A 17327-nucleotide genomic window follows, 5' to 3' on the forward strand; every position below is an offset into this window, starting at 1 on the left:
GATTCCTTCAAAAGACTCTTAGTGCTGATAACTTCAGTAAAGTTTCAGGACACAAAATTAATGCATAAAAATCAGTTACATCAATAATGCTCAAGCTGAGAATCAAATCAAGAGCTCAATCCCATTTATAATAACACACACACACACACCCCTAGGATAATACATTTAACCAAGAAGGTGAAAGACCCCTACAAGGAGAACTACAAAGCACCGATGAAGGAACCACAGATGACACAAATGAATGGAAAAGCATCCCATGCTCATGGATAGGAAGAATCAATACTGTTAAAGTGACTATACTGCCAAAAGCAGTCTACAAATTGCCAATGTTGTTTTTTACAGAATTAGAAAAGACAATTCTAAAATTCATATGGAACAAAAAAGAGCCCAAATAGCCAAAGCAATCCTAAGCTAAAAGAACAAAGTTGGAGGCATCACATTACCTGACATCAAACTATACTGTAAGACTGTAATAACCAAAGAAGCATGGTACTAATACAAAAATAGACATATAGATCAATGGAACAGAGTAGAGAACCCAGAAATAAAGCCACATACCTACAACCAACCAATCTTCGACAAAGTCAACAAACATAAACAATGAGGAAAGGACAGCCTGGGAAAATTGGCTAGCCATATGCAGAAGAATGAAACTAGACCCTTATCTCTTACCATATACAAAAATTAACTCACGATGGATTAAAGATTTAAATGTACTATAGTACATTTAATACATATAGTACAAAACTATAGTAAGCAAACCTAGGAAAAACTTTTTTTTTTTATGTATTTTGTACTATAATACATATAGTACAAAACTATAGTAAGCAAACCTAGGAAAAACTCTTCTGGATATTGGCCTAGGCAACATGTTTATGACTAACATCTCAAAAGCAAATGCAATAAAAACAAAAACAGACAAATGGGACTTAATTAAGCTAATGAGCTTCTGCGTGGCAAAATAAACAATCAACAGAGTAAGGAGACAACCTGCATGATGGGAGAAAATATTTGCAAACTATGCATCCAACAAATTTCTACAAGGAATGCAAACAATTCAACAAGAAAAAATCAATCCTATTAAAAAGTGGGCAAAGGACATGAACACACATTTCTCGAAAAGGACATATAAGCAGCCAACCAACAAATGAACAAATGCTCAATATCACTAAACATCAGAGAAATGCAAATCAAAACCACAATGAGATACCATCTCACACCAGTCAGAATGGCTATTACTAAAAGTCAAAAAAAATAACAGATGGTGGTGAGGCTGCAGAGAAAAGGGAATGCTTATACACTGTTGGTGGGAATATAAGTTAGTTCAATCTCTTTGGGAAACAGTAGGGAGATTTCTCAAAGAACTAAAAATAGAACTACCATTCTACCTAGCGGTCCCACTTCTGGGTAAATCCCAAAGGAAAATAACTTTTTTTTTTTTTTTTTTTTTTTTAAATCAAAAGGGCACCTGCATTTGTATGTTTATTGCAGCACTGTTCACAACAGCAAAGTCATGGTATCAATTTAAGTTGTCCATCAATGGTTGATTAGATAAAGAAACTGTGGCATATATATAACATGGAATACTATGCAGCCATAAAAAGTATGAAATCGTGCCCTTGGCAGCAACATGAATGGAGCTGTAGGCCAATCTCCTAGGGTAAAATAACCCAGAAACAGAAAGTCAACACATGTTCTCACTTACAAGTGGAAGCTAACAATGGGGTGCATGTGGACACAAAGCTGGAAATAATAGACACTGAGGACTCTAAAAGGGGAGTGGCAGGTTAAGGGCTGAAAATTTACCTGTTGCATATAATGTTCGCAATTTGGGTGATGAGTTCACTGGAAGCCCAAGCCTCACCATTATGCAATATACCCATGAAACAAACCTGCATATGAACCCCCTGGATCTAAAATAAATTTTAAAAAGAAAAGAAAAAATCCCTTCAGATTTTGCTGATTTTCAGGGTGAAAGAAGAAATAAATAGGTTCATATTTTTAAAGAAATTTAAAATCATCTTGAAAATAAAAATTTAAGCACTTACAGGCTCAGATAAATCAAGAAATATTTTAAATGACTCTTGGATATACAATTTGCTTTTTTTATTCTCATTTTATAAGAGTTCACAAGAATTTGAACATACTGGAATACTCATGTGCTACAAGAAGATGTCAGGGCTGTTGTGGCTGGAATTTCATAGGGGAAGCTAAGTGGAAACTGCAAGTGGTTCTTTGGATAACTAAGGCTAATAGTGTTTCTGAAAATTAAGCTGGTCTCAAGTTTTCTGGTACAGAATTACCAGATATTGCTCCCTGGTTAAATTTTACTTTAGATATGTGGATATAGATCAGCCTACTGATGTTAGGACAATGAAGGGACGGCAATGATTAGAAGGAAGACGTCAGAAATGTTAGAAGGGCCAACAGTAGATGTGCAGGTCAAGTAGGATTCCTGTAGCCTGATATTTTTGAAAAACACTTGTCAGGTATATGCAAGAGATAATATTCAGAAATTTTACATTATTTCCTGCAATGAATTTTATTGCTGTGTAATCATACAGTATTAGTTTATGGACACAAAATTTGATCACTAGAAATCTTTGGACTAACAAATGCCAAGTAATAAAGGCAAAATACTCAGAAGGAAACAGCTTTGAAATTGTTTCTATTGCTTTCCCCTGAAAACATGACCTGTTCTCAAAGCAGCTCACTATTTTCAAAAGAAAACCAAATATGTATGTGAATGTGAATTCTACTTGATGTGAGAATGATGGGATGTATGTTTTATACTTTGCCAAATTATCAGATTGAGGACAAGAAAAAATTAGAATTCCAGAGTATCCTATTAGAAAGTACCAAATAATTCTGATTCCTAAACAAAAATGTACAGTGGAGCAAATAGCTTGCACTGCCGCCCAGCCTGCTATAGAAAAACATTCCCGCATGTGGTCTGGTTTGTGAATAAAACTATGTCCTTTGAACATCCATTCCTTTTTTAAAAACAAATACTTCTTAACTGATTTCCCTGGGCCTGGCTCTGTGCTAAGTGCTGGCAAGATGTAGATGTGGCTCTGGCCACATACGTTTACAGATATTAAATGTTTATTTTTTTCCAAAAGCTGCTTTTTTTTTTTTTCTTTGAGATGGAGTCTCGCATTGTTGCCCAGGCTGGAGTGCAGTGGCACCATCTCAGCTCACTGCAACCTCCACCTCCCAGGTTCAAGTGATTCTCCTGCCTCAGCCTCCCCAGTAGCTGGGATTACAGGTGCCCATCACCATGCCTGGCTAATTTTTTGTATTTTTAGTAGAGACAGAGTTTCACTATGTTGGCCAGGCTTGTCTCAAATAACTGACCTCACGATCCACCTGCTTTGGCCTCCCAAAGTGCTGGGATTACAGGCGTGAGCCACAGCGCCTGGCCCAAAGGCTGCTTTTTATACTTATCAATACATACATTATCTGTGTTGTAAGTTCAGGGGCTTTTTTTTTTTTCCTCTGTAAAACTGTGAATGACATGTTATTAAGTGAGGAACATGTCCTTCTCAGGTACCAAACCTTCAGGTTCACTAGCCAGCCCCAACACTTCCTAGTATTGTGTCAAGGTTACCTGGGAAGGTCACCTGGAATGAAATTAGAGAAAAGGCAGGTGGAGACTCTGCTTCAAAATAGAGTCCCCTTTCTAGTTGGCAGAATATGATACACTGAAGTTCTTGCTTTCTGAGCTCTTCTTTATAGCATGCCCCTTCTGTTTCCACATTCTGTATTTAATACACTTGATTAGATTTCAACCGACATTATGTCATCACATGATTGGACCCACTTGACTGGTTAAAATTTCAAATGTGTCTCATACTTTTCTGAGACCACATCATGGACTCCTTTGAACTGAAGGTGTCTAACGTTCCTCCGCCACTCCTTTATTGTCATTCTTTATGTTAAATAATTAATGTATTTTATCTAGTACACATTTTAAAAGCCTCCACACATTTTCTTATTTTTATCAGCTATGGATTGAACAAGTCTTACAGGTACCTATTTTAAAAAGCCAAATAACTCTACAGGGCTTATGAAAACCAAGTCCCTGCCTGCCTGCTGATTCCTGCTCCCTAAAAACAACCACTTGCAACTCTTTCAACTACTTCTTTCAGCAATTTGTTTCCAGATTTCTAAATAACATGATTATAATGTTATTTCTTGATTTTTTTTTTCAGTCACAGACATTATTCACTGACTTTGTAGTATGGAAAGGATTTAATTTCTTACATCATTTCCTTCTCTCTCTAGTTTCTTCTCTTTCTTTCTTATACATATGCACACACAATTTACTTCTGTAAACTCCAAATATAGCTATATTTTAAATTTTTGGTTAAATCAATATTGAGTGTTAAAATTATTATTGTTCATGACTGAGGTATGTAGTATACGATGGTTACATTTCTTTTCTTGTTCCCCCTACCCCCCACCTTTTTTTTTTTTTTTTTTTGCTTGTTTTCTATGTATCTATCTCTAAGCACATGTAAACTTTCTGCTAATAAATGCCCTTCAACATGGTCAAACGCAGCAGGTCATGTATTTATACCATTTTATTTTTCTTGGAGGCATCTTTCCTGGAACCCTGCATTGTCCCACTCTGCCAGGACTTCTTTCTTTCTAGGCCTGTGGCAGACATGTCACCCCAGGTTCCCTTCACCATCATTCTGGGTATTTTCTTCATCTTCCTGGACTACTAGGTTTAGTTATTTATTTTGGTGGAACACATCCTCCAGTTGCTTCCTGAGAAATGGTGCATGAAAGGTAAATTTTTGAGACAGGAGTTAACCGTGTGTGATAAAGTAGACTGCCCTCCCCAATGTGGGTAGGCCTTATGCAATCATTTGGAGACCAGACTAGAACAAAAAGACTGAGTCTTCCTGCTTGGTTGAGCTAGGACATCAGTCTTTTCTGGCCTTCAGACTTGGACTGAAGCATCAGCATTTCTTGGGTCTTGAGCCTACCAGTGCTCATAGTGGAACAACACCATCAGCTCTCCTGGTTCTCAGGCCTTCAGATTTGAACTGGACTTAAAACCTTGGCTCTCTTGGGTCTGAATCAGCTTGTTGACTGAAAATCTTGAGACTTTTCAGCCTCTGTAGTATAGTCATGTGAAATAATTCCTTATAATCACTCTCTCTGTATATGTATATACACATACATATACATATATACCTATGTATACATGTATATATACCTATGTATACATGTATATATACCTATGTATACATGTATATATACCTATGTATACATGTATATATACCTATGTATACATGTATATATACCTATGTATACATGTATATATACCTATGTATACATGTATATATACCTAGGTATACATGTATATATACCTATGTATACATGTATATATACCTATGTATACATGTATATATACCTATGTATACATGTATATATACCTATGTATATGTATATGTATGTACATACATATATATACAGCTATATGTATGTATGTATATGTGTATACACACACACACTCACACATATATATATCTCCTTAACCCTTAACACAGGAGGGCTATAAAATAGTAGTTGGAAATAATTTTGTCGGGAATTTAGAAGGCCTTGCTGTATTGTCTTTTAAGCTTCTATATTGCTGCTGAGACGTCCCAGGCCACTCTTGTTCTGGGTCTATTGTATGTACACTGTTTGTTATTTATTTACTTATATTGTGACAGCTTTGCCACTTTTGAGGACCTTCTCATTTCCCAGATATTGATATATATCATGTTGATATGTCTTTTTGTGAGTCTTTCTTTCATTCAGTATCCTGGACACTCAGTGAATCCTTTAATATGGGATTTCAAGGCTTTTAGTTCCAGATACCTTTCTGATATCCTTTCTTCATATTTCATTTCATATTTTCTAAAACTCATATTACTTAGATTTTGAACCACTTGGACTGATCTTTTTATTTTCTTATATTTTCTCTGCTTTGCTTTTTGTTCTACTCTTTAGGAGAATTCCTTATCTTCTAACACTTTTATTACATTTTTTATTTCTGCCAATACATTTTAGTTTGCAAAATTTTTTCTTGGTCTCTAAATGACTTTCTGCTACTTTGTTCTACCTCTTTTTTTTTTTTTTAAACAGCCCTTTTCTTGTTTTATAGAAAAGTTTTCTAATCTCTGTAAAGCTAGTATAGTTTCTTGCTTCCTTCCTTTCTTTCTTTTTACATTTTCTTCCATTCCTCATTATCCCTGTTTCTTCTAATGTCCTTTCTTTCTGTTTGTTTAGGTTTCCTTCGTATTTTTGAATTTCTCCACTCCAAAAAACACTTCTTTCATTCTCTTCCTAGGGAGTATAGGCATGGCTATTTGGGAGCTAAATAGGGGTTAGAGGGATGTGTATGTGTGTGTTTTCACAAGTATTCCCAGCATCAGATTGGCTGTGCAAACCTTTCATCTTCTGTTGCAGCACAGGAAGATAGTGGCCTAACTACTCAGAGGTGGAGAATGGGTTCTAGAAGACTTGCTGCTCATGAATTTCCTAACAATTCTATTTTCAGTCCCACCTTACACCTCCACTTCCACCTCAGATTCCCCTGGGGCCTTAGTTCCTCGGCCTTTCCGGGTTCTGTTGGATTGATTTTGATCATTTTCCTCACTGCAGATTCAGAATTCAGAATTTCCTGGTATTCTAGGTCTTTTTCCAGTCACTCAGCTACTCTTTCGATTTTACTGACATCTCTTCTCTTCTCTTGGTCTCACTGTCCTCATAGGCTTCTGGCATTTTTATTCTTTTCTTGACATTTTAATGAGTCTTTGGAAGAAAGTAGATATGAATGTTCAAACTGGAGCCTAGGACTTTATTCTGAATGCACTCTTTCAATTTCATCAATCTGGCTTTTAAAAAATATAAATAATGCTGAAGGTTCCAGCAACATCTGAAGCTGGTCACACATGCGTCATCAATCTGATAGAAAAAACTAGGTGAAACCTAACTAAATAAGTCTGATTGAGTAAACAGACCAAACTTATAATTCCATGTTTTGAGACTTACCAACTTTATAATGTATACAGCCTTCCAAGTCCCCAACAGTGATCCAGCCTTGTTTCTTTTCTACTTCTGGGTCATTATGTAGTATTCTGTTTCTTAACCATGAAAGATAGTAAACTCGTAGCTTATTCTTCTTTCCTGTTGAAATAATAGAGGTTTAATTTTAAATCGCTGTGACAGCTCTCACTCTTTCCTTCCCCACCTCTATTTATTTTTATTTTATTTATGTGTGTGTGTGTGTACGAAGGCATAATAACCAGTGTCCCCAGCACTTTGTCATTAAAAGGGTGTTTCTCTTTTATTTCATGAAATAAAAGAGGATACAAACAAATGGAAGAACATTCCATGCTCATGGGTTGGAAGAATCAATATCGTGAAAATGGCCATACTGCCCAAGGTAATTTATAGATTCAATGCCATCCCCATCAAGCTACCAATGACTTTCTTCACAGAATTGGAAAAAACTACTTTCAAGTTCATATGGAACCAACAAAGAGCCCGCATCGCCAAGTCAATCCTAAGCCAAAAGAACAAAGCTGGAGGCATCACGCTACCTGACTTTAAACTATACTACAAGGCTACAGTAACCAAAACAGCATGGTACTGGTACCACAACAGAGACATAGATCAATGGAACAGAACAGAGCCCTCAGAAATGATGCCGCATAGCTACAACTATCTGATCTTTGACAAACCTGACAAAAACAAGAAATGGGGAAAGGATTCCCTATTTAATAAATGGTGCTGGCAAAACTGGCTAGCCATATGTAGAAAGCTGCAACTGGATCCCTTCCTTACACCTTATACAAAAATTAATTCAAGATGGATTAAAGACTTATATGTTAGACCTAAAACCATTAAAATCCTACAAGAAAACCTAGGCAATACCATTCAGGACATAGGCGTGGGCAAGGACTTCATGTCTAAAACACCAAAAGCAATGGCAACAAAAGCCAAAATCGACAAATGGGATCTCATTAAACTAAAGAGCTTCTGCACAGCAAAAGAAACTATCATCAGAGTGAACAGGCAACCTACAGAATGGGAGAAAATTTTTGCAACCTACTCATCTGACAAAGGGCTAATATCCAGAATCTACAATGAACTCAAACAAATTTACAAGAAAAAAACAAACAACCCCATCAAAAAGTGGGCAGAGGACATGAACAGACACTTCTCAAAAGAAGACATTTATGCAGCCAAAAAACACATGAAGAAATGCTCCTCATCACTGGCCATCAGAGAAATGCAAATCAAAACCACAGTGAGATACCATCTCACACCAGTTAGAATGGCCATCATTAAAAAATCAGGAAACAACAGGTGCTGGAGAGGATGTGGAGAAATAGGAACACTTTTACACTGTTGGTGGGACTGTAAACTAGTTCAACCATTGTGGAAGTCAGTGTGGCGATTCCTCAGGGATCTAGAACTAGAAATACCATTTGACCCAGCCATCCCATTACTGGGTATATACCCAAAGGACTATAAATCATGCTGCTATAAAGACACATGCACACGTATGTTTATTGCGGCACTATTCACAATAGCAAAGAGTTGGAACCAACCCAAATGTCCAACAACGATAGACTGGATTAAGAAAATGTGGCACATATACACCATGGAATACTATGCAGCCATAAAAAATGATGAGTTCGTGTCCTTTGTAGGGACATGGATGAAACTGGAAAACATCATTCTCAGTAAACTGTCGCAAGGACAAAAAACCAAACACCGCATGTTCTCACTCATAGGTGGGAATTGAACAATGAGAACTCATGGACACAGGAAGGGGAACATCACACTCCGGGGACTGTTGTGGGGTGGGGGGAGGGGGGAGGGACAGCATTAGGAGATACACCTAATGCTAAATGACGAGTTAATGGGTGCAGGAAATCAACATGGCACATGGATACATATGTAACAAACCTGCACATTGTGCACATGTACCCTAGAACCCTAAAGTATAATAATAATAAAAAAAAAAAGGGTGTTTCTGCTAAAACTTATGGTTAAAAGAGTTCTAAGTGTTTTAGACGCATCACAAAATTACAATGTCTTTTATCTTCAGGTGGTTTCTTATTTGAGCATGCTGCTCTTATTCTCTCTTCCCAATGCAAAGCAGTGTCTGCTGAACTTAGTAAGAACTAACTCTTCAACAGAGTGATCAGAGTTCCAGAACTAGATCAATCACATGAAGAAGTGTCGGCAACTGGGCATTTTGGCACCTGCCTTTCCTTCACCGTATAACCTAATAACAAACAAGAGGATAATATGGGTTCAGAAAATTATACTGGGCGGTTTATGGTGCTGAAGTCACAGAAAGGAATACTGAACATAAACAGAAAAGGAAAAAAAGGATGCAAACTTGAAAACTTAAAGTTCCCGTTGGTAAAGTGATCTTGGAATAAAGAATTCATAGGATTATAAAATATCTAGACAATATTGAAGAGTACACAAGTAGCAAAACTTGATATTTTCCATTAGATTATTTGTACCAGATACAATGTCCATTGGGATGACTCTTCCTAACTAATGATAAATTTAGCTCTATGGGTTTTGTTTTTTGGATACTTACTTTTCTTTATCTTAGGCTTTAAAAATGTTTTATTTATTTATTTTTTTGAGACAAGAGTTTCGCTTTTGTCGCCAAGGCCGGAGTCCAGTGGCATGATCTCGGCTCACTGCAACCTCTGCTTCCTGGGTTTAAGCGATTCTCCTGCCTCAGCCTCCCAAGTAGCTAGGATTACAGGTGCCATCCCCAGCACGTTCAGCTAATTTTTGTGTTTTTAGTAGAATGGGGTTTCACCATGTTGGCCAGGCTGGTTTGGAATTCCTGACCTCAAATGATCTGCCTGCCTCGGCCTCTCCCAAAAAAATGTTTTATATTTTATAGATGAATACATACCAGCAGAAGAGAACTTAGTAAAACATTGCACATGCATTTGACAGGAGAGCGCATTCATCACCTAAACTAAGGGAATCATGGTGTGGTCAGTATTCAATTTTGTAACCAAAGGCCTAGAATCCACATTGATCACAGTAGCTAGGATGGACACGAGAGCCAGTGTTTCCTCCTTTCTATGCCAATATGAATCCAAGGTTAGTTCAAGAATCTTTTGCTCCTATTTTCATTTTCTCCTTTCCCTATCTGTGCCTCATGAGAAAAGGAAATGCTTACGCTGTTAAGAATGAAGATGTGCCACTAACAACATAATGAAGTCTGAATGTGAATTTTCTGGTTGCATTTCCACTTTTGGTAGCTGATTAGCAGATACGCAGTTTTCATTTTGATTTGGTAGTATAGCAATCAGGAAAGCAATTAACCAGAACAAAAGACTACACGGGATTAAACTCAAATGGTAATACAAAAGGAATTTACCTGGTTAACCTTATTTGGGGAGAATAAAAAGAGATGAAACTGAGCATTCAGTGGAAAGGTAAAAGAAAGAGGAAGTTTAGTGACAAGCAAAAGCATTTTGTCAAAATGGAAGTACAGCTGAACTTTGAGGAAAGTTCAAACCAGCATCCCTGTGTTGTCTCTTCGTGAAACAATGGCTGAGCATAAATCCATGTTCTCAAACTTGGCTGTACAATGGAAACACATCAGAAACTATGAAAGCTCCTGATGCCTAAACCCCACCCCCAGAGATTCTGACTCTGGTCTGGGGGTGCAGCCTGGATTTTCACATCTCCCCAGGTGATTTATAAAGTGCAGTAGCAAGTTGGTTCCATACTAGATGGAATGGGAGGGGAAGTGACGGGTGTTACTCGTTAAACTCCTTCAAATACCAAAAAGAAAACTTTCAACAAAACCACCCTCTTTTAGGTTGCATTTTTAACTTGTTACAAGGCCTTCACTTTAGACTCCATCTTTTTTTTTTTTTTTTCCTATTTGAGGCTCTTTTTGGGAATCAGAAAGCTACAGAGCATAGCAGTAATGATTCCCACACTCAAATCTTTTTGTAGACTTGATCACTCAGTGTCAGCTGCACCTGCCAAAACATCAGTGGGCTATAAGCAAGAGAATTTTTGAGGGAAGAGACCAGAGAAATTTCTGCTTACTAAATGTTCCTCTTGGAAGCCTGCATTTTGATATTCTGTCTGTATGTGGTAATAACTGGAGTGCAGAAACCTTAAAAATATCCGAAGATCCTTGCTGAGTCCTGACAGAGGTAAAGAGCTATAAATATGTAGCCTTTGTGGTGTGTCTCTGCCTAATTCAGATTTAATGCAGAGGTGAGAGACTTCTTTCTGGAGGTCAGAATTCCCAGTGTTACAAAATGTGGGCAATCTCACTCTGGCTATACTGCTATACTTTATTGTGTTGTTTGTTAGCTGGGAAGGGCAGAACTAACTGTTTCTGCAGAAATGAGGTGGATCCCTTTCCCGCTGTATGGACCTGGGGGACTCATCATCTTAGTAACATACCTGAAATTGTCACAAGGACATTCAGTCCCTCTAGCACATCCATCTGCTGAAATCGCCTTCGGTTGATCAGATTATAGACTTTGCCTTGCCCACTTCGGTCCAAAAGCATCAGGCCATTTTCAGTCCCCACCAGAAGGTTTACACCTGTAAATTTAAGAAGCACCCTAAGACTGACTTTTCACGAACTTTAATCTTCTGCATCGAGTCCCTATAAAATTTAAGAAACTGTGACTTGTAAATATACACTAATGGGCAAATAGGTAAATATAAACTAATGAGTGTAGAAGTTCTGACATAATTAAATCATTGTACTTCTGGTAATGAAATTACAGTTTTCTTTTATAAAGTTAGCAGCATTCATACATCTAGTTATTTACTACCTAATGCAGAGAGTCCTTGTCAATAGGAGCCTTAGGCACAGATGTGAAGCTAGCATAATTTGCCTTTATTCCCTTCCTGGAAAAACCACTTCTTTCTTGGCTCTCCCTATAAATCTACTTCTCTTCTTCCTCAAGGTTCACCTCCACCCCTGTGGAGTGATCTCTAGCCTACCCACCTTCAATATACAGTGGAACTTCCATTTCCACACTCCATTGGAAGAAAGGCCCTTCCTCCTTCTTGAACCAAAACGTAACTATCTTATGCCCCATACCCTCAAGTTTTTGCTCTTTTTTAGGGAAATGATAAACCCATTCAAGAGAAGGGTTAATAGCTGGAGAGTCACAGACATACTCACTTTAAGGGACTTCTCAGGTCTCTAAATCTAGTGCAGCCCAACACCTATGCAGTAATCCCTATTACAGAAGCACAATCATGTAAGTGGCTTTGTCTGCGTAGTTGTAATCCTAAAAATTTATTGCTAGGGAAATTTATCATCCACCCCTCAACACACACACACATTGAGAGGCTCATTGAGCAGTGTACTTTATTCATGAACATGTAACTCTCTAACTTCTCTTACGTCTTGTACTTCTATCTTCTGATCAACACAAATGTCTGCTTTTTTGCCCATATATTAATCCTTTCAGTATTAAATGTGGCTATCTTGTTCTCTTCTGTCTCTTCTCCAGAGGACAGAGCCTCTATCATGAAATGGTTCCTAGGCTTCACACTCTTCCCTGCTAACATCTCAAATGCTCTCAGCCTTTTAAAATTATGGCTCCCCAATCCAAGCCTAGTATTTTCAGTGGGTACACAGGGGACATGTCCTTCCTTAATCTGTATGAGATGTTTATAGTAACACAGACCAAGACTTTGATAGACTCTCATCATGCCTCTCCTGAGTTTGAGGTCAGCTAAAACCTGCAGATCTTTTTCACCAGAAATGCAGATTGATGTTTTAAACTAAAAGGGAAGGTTCATTAAATTATTTGTTCTTTTCAAGTTTTATCTTGTTATTGCTAGGGTTATGACTTTTAGTAATTCACAAAATACTCTGGGCTGATTTTTCAGCTTGAAATAAAGGTTTATGCCATTATTTATGCTCATATTCCCCTTGCAGGATGTGGTATGGATCATGGAGAATGAACATGGGGTATATCACAAAGTGCCAGACACAAATCGCCTCTGATTGATCAGATGATAGGCTTTGCCTTGCCCACTCAATGTATTAAGTGGTAGCTAGTTCTCTTGTTGGCTTTAGCCTATCACTATTGTGTGACAAGGTTGCTCTGAATCTAATCTCGTCATCCTGGCTAGTAGGGTATCAGCTATTTCTACATATAAAACTCCTTTTGGTCTCTCCTGAGGTCAAGATAGTCCCAGTTAGGTCTCTAATACCCAGGATTCAACCAGTGTTCTTCTGATGACAAGATCCACAGGCTTTTAATGTTTGAGGGTCAGTTCATTAATGAGTGGTTATTTAAAAAAAAAACAAAACAAAAACACCAACGTACCCCACAGAGCTGCACAAAGTATTTCTGAGTTGAATCGTTTCTTGTATTTTCTGATTTCTGGTGTGTCGCTATGAGGCCGAATGTTGGTTGGGTTTACATTTACCACCGAAATCTTTCTTGCTTCATTGAGTTTGGCCTGTTCTTGCCTAAGAAGTTCGCTAGTAAACAGAGCTTTGAGAAAAAGAATCAGAGAAGTCAGTGACATCTTAAAAGATAACCTATGGAGATGGGGCTTCAAAACACTGTGATTTCTCCTTGTTTGGTTTGAATTATAGTAAAGGCAAGGAAACTCTGAAACTCTCCTTATTTTACACTTTTTTTTTGTTTTAGTAGAATAAAGTCTTAAGTCCTTCATCAAAGCAATCTTTTATTCATTAGCAAAACAGGCTTATAGACACTACTTGCAGAGTCTAGAAAGTCCCAAATTAAATACACCATCCCCACTCTTGTAATATAGGCAAAAAAGATCTACTTTTTAAAATTCCAGTTTATCAACTGAAGAACTGTCCTAAGCTGACTTTGATGATTAATTACTTGAAGAAGATTAGAAAGCAAGACTCTCCTTTAAATCAGCCCGATCTTTGTGGTGGGTAGCACACACCTAGAACTCAACACAATGTACCATGCACTTATTAAGTGCCTAATGTGTGTAAAACATTGTACCCAGAAATTGTTTTGGGGAAACAGTTATGTTCAGAGATCACTGAGGAATAGCTTTTCCTAGGGTCCCTATGTACCCGTGGGTCTACCAGAAACGAAATAGAAGAGATGGAAAAAAAAAAAAATGGAAAGTAATACATTTGTTTTATGAGTCCTACAGAAATAATAATTTTTAAAAGTCTTCCTTTTAAGATAGGACCTAAGCAGTAATCAGCTTAACTACTGAACTGAGGATTAATTTCCTTATCAGGTCATACTAGAAAGGAAGACGAAGCTGTTTTTTAAACACTGGCCTCTTCTTGCTTACCTGCGGCTGATGATTCCTCATCCTCTTCATCTTCATCAGTGGGAGACGTCTGGTATACTCTGGGGTCCACAAAGGGGGTAAAGGAGGCTTTGGTGCTGCTCCCCATGCCATACTAATCAATAAGCAAGAAGATTAAGAAGAGCAGATAAATACTGCAGCAATAACAGTGCTAACAATACTGTGCTTGGGCTGTAAAATGATCACAGATTCTTCAGGGTATTCAGGTGTTCACATTCTAGCACTCTAGTCAGTGCGTGCCTGTCTCCAGCTTCTTCTGGTACTGATTACTCACTAGCCATTGTGCATTCATAGGACTTCGTTAATTATCAGACTGCAAGAATTGTAGTGAGAAAACTACATTTTGGACCACATGTGGCACCTTAAAATCTGTAAGATCACTGTGGTGACAGAGCTTGCCTCTCTCTTTCAGTAAAAGCAATCTCCTATATTGACTACTTGATCAATATGAAAAGTTGACACAATTGGCAATAAACTAAGTGAGGAAGCCTACACAGCAGTACTTTATCCTGAACAGAGTCAAACCAAGGGGCTTTTCTTGGGGAGGAGAGCTTTGAGCCCTTCTACTCTGGCCTGGCGATGCAAGTAAATTGGTGTTGGCTCCAAAAGCTTTAAAATCCTCAATTCAGGGATGATTTTATGCTGGAATTGAAGATATTTCCTTCCCATGATAGTTTCCTTAAAAGAATAATTATATTTACATCCTTATTTAGGGACTTCATGAGGATATTAGGTTTGTGGGCAATGTACCTTGAAGGCTTACTTTAAAAAATGAATCTTGGGTTTGAATGGCACCATGAAAACATGATGTCAGAAGGAGATGAGGGAACAGTAAACTCAATATCAGGTTTTTATGTCACAATATTCTAAATTTGAGTTTTGCTGAATAAGCTGCAATGTCAGTCATGTCCATTTCTTCTATTCTTGTCCTTTAACATCACGAACACATCTGTATTCAACATAATAAGCACATCTTTTTTGGATAAATATCTTTAGCTAAAGGTTGTTTCACTTTAGTTTTACTGTTAGGTTTTTATTTAAAAATAAAACCACCATCCAAGACCTCTAAACATATAAGGAGAAAACCACAAAGATCTAATCTGATTTAATTCAAGATTTTCTCTCCATCCTATGAAATTAAAACCATTTCATCCTCCTCAAGGTTGAATTCCCCCTACCAAATAGAACACTTTCACGTACATGTTCTCTTTTGATCTTTGGAAGATGTCTGTGAAAGAGGTAGGGCAGGCACTAACATTTCCACATAGAGCTGGGGCAGCAGCAGAATTTGAACCAGCGTTCAATCTTATGGTGTCCTCCTTGGTACCAAGAGAGGTGTTCAGGCAGAAAATGCCCACACAGCATGAAATTACAATAGGATGCTGTGCTTTGCAATATACCACTGTGTTCTTTTCCTTGGGGTATGCAAAGCTCATCTACTCTATAACTTTAGAATTCAAAGGGTGCATCATAATAACTTAGTGTGTGGACAATGTCAAAAATAATAGTACACGTGTTTTATAAACACATTTAGGGCCTTACGTGTGATTGACAAGACTGTTAATGAAACAAGACCACACACTGTGAACTCATCCAACTGGTGTCAGTCATCAGCGTTTACGGGCACTACCTACAGATTGCGTTTATTCAGACTTTTTGCTGGGACTGTTTCTATACAGGAAAGGTAATGCTTAGTTTCTTCCTTCTCACACAATTTTGAATTTATGAAAGATGAACACTTTAAGAACTTATCTATTTACTAAATTTTATTTCTCATAAACAAATCATTTAAACTTTGTTTTACTTTAGTAATACTTAGTTTGACTAAATTAATGCGAATATAAACCTCAACTGTTGGCCTTGAAATCTGTGTAGCCTGAAGTTTCCATCAGAACTGGAGGTCCCAGTCCTGGTCTTAGATCTGTCACAGGCCAGCTGTGTGTCTTGGACAAGTCATTCAACCTCTGTGAACCTCAGTACACTCATCTGTAGAAACAGGTATTGGTTCAGATGATATCTGAGAACTTTTCACTGCTCTGCTTCCATGATTTCTCTATTTGAGTATCTGCATTAGTAGCTCTATAGTAGAAACCAACCAAACAAGTTTCAAGGAGCTTGGCGAAGCCTCATTCTTGAAGAGATCATGGTTTTAGAACCCCAGGAAGGACAGCAGAACTGTCACGTCAGCTGTTGCCCAGCACCTACTTCAGTCCCAGAGTCCATCTCCTGGGAATGGGTTGAGACGCGCCCCAGTCCCTCAGTTGGGGTTCCAGCTGGAGAATGGCTCTGCTGCACCAGGTCAGGGAGGTTGATGTGGCCAGCAAAGCCATTGCTGTCACTGTGGCCAGATCGCTTCTTTTCTCCAGACGTCTGAGGGAGCACAGCACGTGGGAGGAGTTAGAGAAGGGGGAAAAAGGCCACAGAGTGACATCAGCCCTCACACAGCATAGGCATACGGGGCTCCAAATCAACCCACTAGGGCGTGAGAAGGTGATATTCAAATTTCTATTTTGCTTAAGAAAACAAAAAAGAAATTACGCTTTGCCAATATTTAGTTTATGGATTGAGCCTGAAGCCTTACGTTCCTGCGTGAGGTACAGACAGTGGTCACATATGGCATGGGGGTCCCATGTACAGAGGGAGACGCTATAAAAAGGGAGGGACTGAGCAGGGCCCACACTTGTAAACTCTTTTGTAGTACTTGTGCTGTATGCACCTGCCACTTACATATATTTACAGATCATATTACCAGGTTACAATGAAACAAACCCACACAACAGATAAATGACCTAAAATGTTGCTGAAAAGCAGCAGTGTGTGTGGAGTGCTCCAATAAAGGGCAGAGACCATACTTAACTCACAGGGCTCTTTGTCATTCACAAGGTCAAAACAATGATTAATCGGATCTGACAGGAGTTCCAAATATATTGACATGATCTAGAATACTATTTGAAAATATGGATTTA

General features: G+C 38.1%; 1 protein-coding gene and 1 long non-coding RNA gene across 12 annotated transcripts in view; one reads left to right on the plus strand and one right to left on the minus strand.

The window, feature by feature from the left end:
* The window catches only part of LOC134733071 (uncharacterized), a 207727-nt gene that overhangs the window by 167366 nt on the left and 23034 nt on the right, over positions 1-17327 (plus strand). The window lies entirely within an intron of this gene.
* TNIK (TRAF2 and NCK interacting kinase) overlaps positions 1-17327 on the minus strand; it is a 409664-nt gene that overhangs the window by 18497 nt on the left and 373840 nt on the right. For all 10 annotated transcript variants that reach the window (XM_063621578.1, XM_063621584.1, XM_063621583.1 and 7 more), the window contains 5 exons: positions 16567-16731; positions 14344-14455; positions 13377-13547; positions 11482-11625; positions 7054-7188 (listed from right to left, as the gene is read on the minus strand). In XM_063621578.1, the coding sequence (XP_063477648.1) occupies positions 7054-7188; positions 11482-11625; positions 13377-13547; positions 14344-14455; positions 16567-16731 (727 nt within the window). The remainder of the gene's footprint in view (positions 1-7053; positions 7189-11481; positions 11626-13376; positions 13548-14343; positions 14456-16566; positions 16732-17327) is intronic.

This window comes from Symphalangus syndactylus, chromosome 17 (genome assembly GCF_028878055.3).
Source record: "Symphalangus syndactylus isolate Jambi chromosome 17, NHGRI_mSymSyn1-v2.1_pri, whole genome shotgun sequence".
NCBI lineage: Eukaryota > Metazoa > Chordata > Mammalia > Primates > Hylobatidae > Symphalangus > Symphalangus syndactylus.